The sequence below is a fragment of the Coturnix japonica genome, chromosome 37 (genome assembly GCF_054131305.1).
Source record: "Coturnix japonica strain WE chromosome 37, WE-NBRP24, whole genome shotgun sequence".
In the NCBI taxonomy this organism is placed as follows: Eukaryota; Metazoa; Chordata; class Aves; order Galliformes; family Phasianidae; genus Coturnix; species Coturnix japonica.
Genome location: NC_140699.1, coordinates 1,632,366 through 1,641,360, shown reverse-complemented (window position 1 = coordinate 1,641,360; position 8,995 = coordinate 1,632,366). Strand labels below are relative to the sequence as shown.

General features: G+C 43.5%; 1 protein-coding gene across 1 annotated transcript; it reads left to right on the top strand.

The window, feature by feature from the left end:
• Nucleotides 1-4,402: 4,402 nt before the first annotated feature.
• On the top strand, nucleotides 4,403-6,077 carry LOC146754868 (immunoglobulin superfamily member 22-like). The gene is made up of 2 exons (XM_085526661.1): nucleotides 4,403-5,148; nucleotides 5,792-6,077. Exons 1-2 carry the CDS (start codon nucleotides 4,851-4,853, stop codon nucleotides 5,899-5,901), a joined length of 408 nt encoding a protein of 135 aa, XP_085382787.1. The 5' UTR covers nucleotides 4,403-4,850; the 3' UTR covers nucleotides 5,902-6,077.
• The last annotated feature ends 2,918 nt before the right edge of the window (nucleotides 6,078-8,995 follow it).

Here is an 8,995-nt window from a genome sequence, read left to right as displayed (position 1 = left end):
GATAAAGGAACTCTTCATTTGGTGTGTCTTGCATTTGGAGGATCAACTGACAGCCTCTCTGGTGCAAAACACTTTGGCTATAGGACTTTCTTTGTCATCTAGTGTCATAGCGACACTTTTCTACATGTGCTTTTACATCCAGGAATGAATTACTGCAACAAACAATAGGCAAGGAGGGTAACTTGTGCAGCTCTTGTAGTCAGCTGGTGTCTGCAGGGTTACAGTGCAAGAGCACACGAGGCATGCAAGGAGTGAGAAAAGGGGAGGTGTATGAAGAGATCTGGTTACAAAATTTGAATGACACAATTAGGTGGAAAATGCCACTAATCAGACTCATAAATGGCCTGGGTTGCAAAGGCCCACAGTGCCCATCCAGTTCCAAACCCCTCCTATTTGCAGGGTTGCCAACCAGCAGCCCAGGCTGCCCAGAACCACATCCAGCCTGGCCTTGAATGCCTGCAGGGATGGAGCATCCACAGTCTCCTTGGGCAACCTGTTCTAGAGGGCCGTTCCCTTCTGATTTACTGGAAATGTAGAGAGACATCAGAAGAAAAAAAGATAAGGGAGGAGGTTCAGCAGTGCATGCAGGTGTTCTAAATCTCATGTCCAAATCTGCTATCAGACTGCGAAATATTTAGCTTTGTGATATGATGTGATATGATATGATATATGATATGATATGATATGATATGATATGATATGATATGATATGATATGATATGATATGATATGAAATGAAATGATATGCTTATCATTTCCCAAGGCAAAATAGAGGGGAAAGTGTTTTCCTGTCTTAATGAGGCATCACGATGCTCCCTGTGAAGGGCAAGTATAGTGAAAATGGGGAACTGGAGTAAGGTCTGCAGCAGACCACAGCAAAACGGTGTGACTGTTGTGATGTCCCTGCAGAGAAAGAAGACGTGTTTACAAACAAGGACAAGGTACAAAAGGAGGTGAAGGCTGTACTGACTCAAAATGCCACGCTGAGCTGCGAGGTGGCCCAGGAGAAGACTCACCAAGATTCATGTCACAGGTGAGAGAAATTGTTTGGACTGTATTGAACCCCCCAACAAAGAATGAGGGAAAGTTAAGTGGTTTGACACATTCAGCCCCAGCATTCAGTGATGTAGACCGTGCTTAAATTCTGTTTAATTCATGCACTGTTTTGTTTGCCTTCTGAAGCTATTACTGCAGAGGACTTGGGTAGCCTCAGCTTAAGATGGGCTGGAAATAACTGGGGAATTTCCCTGGGGATCTCAAGTAGATGCAATGATAGCAAAATGAGAAGTCAGTAATTACAGGGGAAATTAAAGAATATTAAAGATATCTTCAGGGCACAAGCACACCTCTGCAAATGCTTCTTCCTAAATAGTCTCAGAGACAGCATTTGGTCACAATGCTAGAAGGCAGCATTGGTGGTTTCTATTAAATTAAAGAAACCTGCAACTAAAAAGGTTTTCCTGTATTTTCTTTTGTTTTCTTCTCTATAGCAGGTACAAAAGAAATGCTTAAAAACAGAAAGGCTTCAAGCTGGTGCTTTTCTTTCCAGAAATGGAGGAAGACAGGCGTTCTATTTATTAGGAGAGTCTGATAAGAAAGTGGAAAAAGGCTTTTTACCAGGGTCTGTAGCAACATAACAAAGGGCAATTGTTTCAAAAGTGAAGAGGGTAGACTCAGTTTGGACATGAGAAAAGTTCTTTATGATGAGGGTGGTGATACACTGGAACAGATTGTCCAGTGAAGGTTGTGGGTGACTCATCATTGGGAGTGTCCAAGGCCAGGCTGGATGGGGACCCTGGGCAGCCTCATTTAGTGAATGATGTCCCTGACCACGGCAAGAGGTTGGACTGGATGATCTTTAATGCTTCCTTCTATACCCAAACCATTCTATGATTCCATATGGGAAACCATTTTATTACTGCCTCTGAAAACTCAGGAGATATTAGAACTGTTTTCAGAAATAAGTAGGTGAGAAAAATACATTTCCTCACTATGACTTAATCACAAACAGAATTTAACCTTGACCCTCACCTGGCTTTTGCTGGCAAAGCAACTTACAGCTGTCAGCTTGTTTGGACAATGTAATGCCTGTCCCCGTGTATGAAACAGACTTTTCAATGACTGCGTATGCTGGTGTGCTGCTGGACAGTGGGGAAAGGGGTGTTTTTTAATTTTTGAAGATTTTGGAACATGATACTGGTGGAAATGAAAACAAGTTTAGGGCTATCTAAGCTGTTTTGGTCTGGCAGGGAGGAAGTTCTTCACTGGCAATTGATATAGTTCAGATGTTGGCATTCAGTTCATAGCACTGTCAGGAAATGTGAGTGGGAAAGCTGTCCTCAACGGTACAGTCCAAAGACTAATTTGGGCATTTGGGGAATGCTGTGTAGAAAAGATTCATGTCTTAAATGTGCCCATTTGCCTTCAATTCCAGAAGCAGAAGATGTTTTTATCAACAAGGAGAAGGTGCAGAAGGAGATGAAGGCTGCACCAACAGAAAATGCCACACTGTGCTGCGAGGTGGCCCAGGAGAAGACGGAGGTGAAGTGGTACAAGGAATGGAAACTGATCACCTCGAGCAAGAACTTCAAGGTGGAGTCAGAGGGCAAACAGCGTCGGCTGGTGGTGAGCCAGGTGGAGAAGAAAGATGCAGGGGAGTACAGCTGCAAGGCTGCTGGCCAGAAACTCACCTTCAAGATTCATGTCACAGGTAAGACAGGTGTTGTCTGAAATACAGCAGAGAACAGTAAAGTAAAATCTAGTTTCTATTATACAGTGGTCCAGTTGCAGTAGTCTTTGCTGAGGTTTTTTCCCTATACTTGATTGCCTGGGTTTGTAGCAAGTATTTGGTTTTAGTATGGCACAAAGACCTGTTTCAGTCTGTCTGTAGAACAATAATTAGTAATATATGTACAATGGAAGCAGTGTTCAAGTAATTATTCTAATCTCTCCTGTGCCTGAGATCCCAAACTGTAATTCCTGTTCACAGAAACATTTGACTAAGCTAAGTATGTGCAGTGAGGCTGGAGTGCATGTTGTGCGTGCAGCCTTTCATGGCAGGAGAAGCAGGAACTTCTCCTAGTAGTACACTGCCTTTTTACTATGCCTTTATGTTGGAGGCTGCATCTGGATAGGTGAGTCTGCTACTCCCAGTAAGAGACCTGGTAGAGCTGACTATTCCCAGAGCTCAAAGTAAAATAGATATCTGGAAATCACACACAAAGAACAAAGGACTGCGTTGGTGAGCATATTTCCTTTGTGCCTTTGACAGTCACAGTTGTGGCAATGGTAGAGGCCATGAGGAGTCTGTTCAGGAAGCCAGGAGTACTGTTCTGGGTCATGAAAAGGCAGCCAGTGGTTTGACTATCACATGTTTATATGTTTTGATGTTTCACAGTGGGTCTTAAGTAAAAGGAACTCAGGTTTTGGTTGCCTGCAGGACAGATGTTCTTTTGGGTGGCCTCTTCCATGTCCTATTTCACCTCAGATTTCTCTTCTTGGGGTTGATTTCTGCCGATCTCTCCTGCTAACTTTATAAATGTATAGTCTTCACTGAGAAGATTACACAAAGATTATCTAGTCCAGCCATTCTACCACATCCCAGTATGCTTTATAGTAACAGTGGTAACAGTTCACCTTGTTTCCCTACAGCCCACGATGTAGAAGTAAGGAAGCACCTGCAGGATGTGGAAATTGAAGAAGAGAGCTCTGCTGTCTTCTCCTGCGAGCTGTCCCATGATGACGAGGACGTGGAATGGTTCCTGAATGGCAACCACCTTTACACCAACAATTACAGTGAAATCAAGAACGTTGGCAACTGCTGCACACTGACAATGAAGCAGGTTACGCCTGAGGATGCTGGCACAGTGACAGTGAAGTCAGACAAGGTGTCAGAAAGCGCACCTGAAGGTGATAGGTGGGTCTGATCACACCCCTCCTGGATGTAAGAGATGCTAAGGAGCTCCAGTTCATTCTATTGTGCAGCAATCCTGCTTCTAAAGCTGACCTCTCTGGGGTGAAAAGTCATCAGAGGCTTTCTTCCAGTGGAAGGTTCCATTGCAGCAGATATCAACGAAGGAGGATGGTTTTGGTGTCCTGCCAAAGCATTCCATTGCTTTTTATCATCATTTTATTTACCACAAGGAGAGTTACAAGAGCAGTTTCTTTTACTGCTTCAGTAACATGCAGTGTCAATGCTGTTGTCTCCAAGGATTTATGACTGCAGGGAGAGATCATTCAGTGTGTGTTTTGCCTCTGGGATGACTAATGACCAGGCTGTGAGCAACCTGATCTAGCTGTGAATGTCCCTTTTTATTGCAGGGGAGCTGGGCTAGATGGCCTTTAAGGGTCTCTTCCAATTCTAAGGGTACTGTGATTCTAATCTGCTCTCCCCAGCAATTAAGCTCTTTTACTCTATGCGCTCAGAGTTTGAAGGATTTCCTCTTTCTCCTTTCTTTTGCATTTGGTGGAAGTTTTTTCCCCAGTGTAAACCTCTGATGTGTGAAATAGAAGATAGATAAAAGGAGTCAATAAAACAGGAAAATCAAAAGTGTTCAGCAGCTTATCCTCTTAATCCTGTGGCCTGCTGTATGAGCTCTGCTCCATGTGAGGGCAGTGCCAGCTCTCCAGCTTTAGAAGAGCTGCATCCCAATTACTTCATATGATATCAGTCCCACCCAAGGCAATGCAGGCTGTCCCTCCTGTTCCCTGTATTCTCCTACTGATTAGTTCAGAATTCCATAAAGTGCATTCAGTCAACACACATGAAACTGCTTTATGTTCTATATTGGTGTCGTCAGTACTGGTTAAGATTTATTTATCCATCTTTAAAAATCTGAAAGCAACTGGAAATGTCTCAACTTCTGTATCACATTGTTCTGTTTTGCCCTGCTGTCTTCATGAAGTCCTTGGATGATGTTTTTGGTGAGGAGCGGGGTGTGATTAAATTGGAATACGAAGTCTCTAAAGAGAAGGTCAAACCAGTGTGGAAGAAGGACGGTGTTCTGCTCACTTCTGGCAACAAGTATGAGCTGTTACAGTCTGGGAAGACCCTATGTCCCCTTATCCATGACTTCGAGAAGTCAGATGCAGGTTTCTATACCTGTGATATTGGCAGTGATGTTGCCAAATCAAAGGTCGGCATTCAGGGTAAGTACTGTGGAAAGTAAAGGAGTGCTGAAAGCACATTCAGTGTGGTCACTATGTCTTACACCTATTCCCGCACGAGCCTTAATAGTTTCTACAATAGAAGTGTATTACTGCAATTTAGCACAGTGATGTCTGGAAAATTCCCATTACTTTTGATGTAAATGTATCTCCTTTTGCCATGAAAATCACCAAACACATCAAGAATGTCCTGGAAATATTTCCTTTCTAAACATCCCTAAAATGGAGAAATGGTTTGAACACCAGTAGGGGTAGGATGGTAACAAATTAGCTAATAGAAACATTTAATTTCTTGTCGTAGGCAAAACCCTTTTTCTCACGCAGCATCCTAGAGTTGTCCTCTCTGTTAGGTTTTTCCCTCTGTAGCTCATTGAATCTTCATTGTGCTCCATGGACTGAGCTGCTCTCCTTGTAGTTCTTCCAGAGCAAAGCCAAGAGATTCACGTCTCTTTTTTTTTATAGCTTTCTGGTAATTCTGAGTGGAGATGTCTTAGAGAATACATCAGTAAGGAATGCAGCCATGTTCTGCAAATCCTGAGTTAAAACACCAGTACTGCTACTCATGTCAGTCACAAATGCCTTTTCTCCATCTAAACCTCATACTAACCTATCTCTTATCTTCCAGAGCTGAATAGTGGCATTAGCAAACGGCTGAAAACCACTGAAATCCAGGAGGGAGAAGATTGTACTTTTGAATGCATTCCGTCCCATGAAAGCATTGATGAGTTCAAGTAGACACTGAATGGAAGCAGAGTGGAAAGTGGTGGGCGATTTAAAGCTTCTAACGTGAGTCGGAAATATACTCTCATTATCAAAAGTGTGACTCCTACTGACGCTGGGGAAGTCGTTTTTACTGCCCGTGGTCTAACCTCCAAAGCCTCTCTGTCTGTGAAAGGTAATGAGATGGGAGAGATTCTGGGGTCTGATTCCTTCAACTGTCTTCTGATAAGATTGACGTGAGAGCTAACTCATAATATGGTTAAAGTGAATAGCAACCTTCTACTTGAACCTCGAAGCACTGAGAATTTCTCTTAAAAATTAATAAAAGGACAAAACATTTTACACAAATGTGAGAACTACCCAAAGCACTGGGGTAGTGTTGGAAATGGGCATCTCACTACAGCTTGTTCCATTAACAGTAAATCAGGAATGCTCTGTTGAGGGAACTGTGGGAGCAAATATCCTCTAAGTATAAGCCGAAGGGATGGCCTTCACATCATCTAGCTGTACAACAAATTCCTATCTAGATCATTTGCATCTGAGAGCATCATCCGAGGCTCCCAGTGTGATGAGTGGAGAGAAGAAAGAGGCAGTTTTCAGACATGGTTCATCATCCTCAATGGGGTAGATTTAAGAGAGAATAAATGCTGCCTGGAATTCTATTGTCTGTACTTTGCAGATTACTGTTGGCTGTAGGATGGCGTCTGTTGCAAGTGCCTCTCTAACTTATCTCCAGCATGTAGATGCGTGTATTTTGAGAGAGGCATCCTACCCTAAGTGTATGTTACTCAAAAAGCATGTTTTCTTCCAGGAAAACCTACTGAGGTTTCAAAACAGCTGGAGGATAAGACAGCAGCAGCAGGGCAGGACATCAGCCTGAGCTGTGAGCTGTCAAAACCGGATTTGAACATCAGGTGGTACAAGGATGGCAAAGCAATCAGAAAAAGCCAGAAGTACGACTTGCAGCAGGAGGGAAGTGGGGCCATTCTGATCATCCATGACTCTACTGCCAAGGACAGTGGGGAGTACCCCTGTGTGACAGAGGACTCTGAAACAAAAGCCAGGGTCACTGTGCAAGGTGAGTTGAAAAGCACACTGGGGATGGCATGTAGAGAAGTCAAGGTAAATATCTGCATCCTGTGGGTGATGTTTTTCTCTTCTGTTTCCTTGAGCAGGATCAATTCTTAGTTTTCAGAAAATACGTTGGATTAAAATCTTTTCCTTAAAATAATCTGGAAACCGAATGATTCTCCAGTGTGATGTGGATCTGGGCAGCCTGGTCTGGTGGTTGGTGGCCCCTTGACAGGGGGTTTAAAACTAGATACTCTTTGAGGTCCTTTCCTACTCTGGCCACTCTATGATTCTGTGATCATTCTATGGTTCTATGATCTTGGTTGTTAGTGAGCCAAGAAAAGATGGCAATCTGAATTAGTCTATATTGAATATGTGTAATCAAAACTATATGCAGTTTATCAGATGAGATCCTACCAGCGCATGTATAATGGTATTGAACTTTCCAGATATCTACTGGAATTATCAGACCTATGTAAATGGGTGGACTCTGTGGTCTTCTTAGACTCTTTGCATCTCTATGTGATATTCTGAAATGAGGGCAAAGGAGATTCAGGACACCTCTGTATGCTTGGGACTTGTTGTGGTAACAAATCCCTTTGTCCTACACCCTCATCCTTTTTTTTTTCCTTCCAGAAAAACCTAATTACTTTATCAAGGAACTTTCACATGTGAAAATTGAAGAAAGTGGAAGTGCACTTTTTACATGTCAGAGTGAGAAAGCCGCATCCTTCGTCATATGGAGGAAAGGCATTGCTGAGCTCAGGCCTGGCAGGAAATACAAGAGGGCACAGAAAGGACGAGACCTGCAGCTGTGCATAAAAAATCTGGAGAAAAGTGACAGTGACGTGTACACCTGTGACATTGGTGATGCCCAGTCCAGAGCCAAGCTGGTTGTACAAGGTATGTGTGAGAGCCATATGACTGCGCATCCTGTTTCTCCACTACCAAGACATTATCCTGGTAGAATTTGTACATTTATGGCAGGTCTTTGGGGCTGCAGCTGTCTGGCCTGAATAGCGGTTCACAAGCCATGCACAGAGCAAGCTGCACAGAAAGGGAAAGAACTACCGACTAGAGCAGTGCCATTGAGAACTTTATGTATCATTTAAAAACCAAAAATGCTGATGTACGGTGAGGCTGGTGACCCAGAAATCAGTGTGAACTTTCTATCTCTGACCTTTCTGAGTTACAAATAGTCCTCCAGAGTTCTAGGCAAAAATTCCCTTATGCTGCATTCTGGGTAGTTGTCACGGTTTAAACAAAAATCTACCTGTGTCCGTGACAGGGGGGCCACAGGCAAGCGAGGTGCTAGAAGGAGCTGAACCTCTGTCCCAACTACTTCAGAAGCAGCCTGAACCCCCTTGTACACAGCTAAGATTTTCTCAGTTGGAGTGTAGCACTCCTCAGACCCTTTATATGCTCGACTCCAAAGTCCCGAGGGTTGGCCTTGGGTTTCTCCTAAAGCTCTTTGCCACAAACTCCAAGTGGGACCTTTCTCTCCAGCAGCAGTGTAGAGGATGTTCTTTACATCTTGTCCTGTCCGTACTGGCCCCAAGGCCACGGCACGGGCTATCTCTTGTTTTCTGTGCTCAAAAGCCTGCTGCTGCTCAGGACCCCATGAGAAATTATTCTTCTTCCGTGTTACCTGATAGAGGGGGCTCACTATGTGGCTGTAGTTTGGGACATGCATTCTCCAAAAGCCCACTACTCCCAGAAAAGATTGGGTCTCTGTCTTGGTGGTGGGAGGAGACATAACAGTGATTTTTTCAATCACATCTGCTGGGATGTGTCGATGCCCATCTTGCCATTTTACACCTAAGAACTGGATTTCCTGGGCAGACCCCTTCACCTTGCTGCGCTTAATGGCAAAACCAGCTTGCAAAAGAATTTGGATTATCTGTTTTCTTTTCCTGAAAATCTCTGCTGCTGTATGGCCCCACACAACAATATCATCAATATACTGCAAGTGTTCGGGAGCAGTAAAATTATTCATGCTTTATATGATGTTATGATGTGGAATACTGATAGCAAAATT

Bases quoted from the DNA above. Each gene is read 5' to 3' on its own strand.
- LOC146754868 (XM_085526661.1), top strand. From the start codon at position 4,851: ATGTCTCAACTTCTGTATCACATTGTTCTGTTTTGCCCTGCTGTCTTC. The intron at 5,149-5,791 runs GTAAGTACTGTG...CTTATCTTCCAG, and splicing joins ATCAAAGGTCGGCATTCAGG to AGCTGAATAGTGGCATTAGC.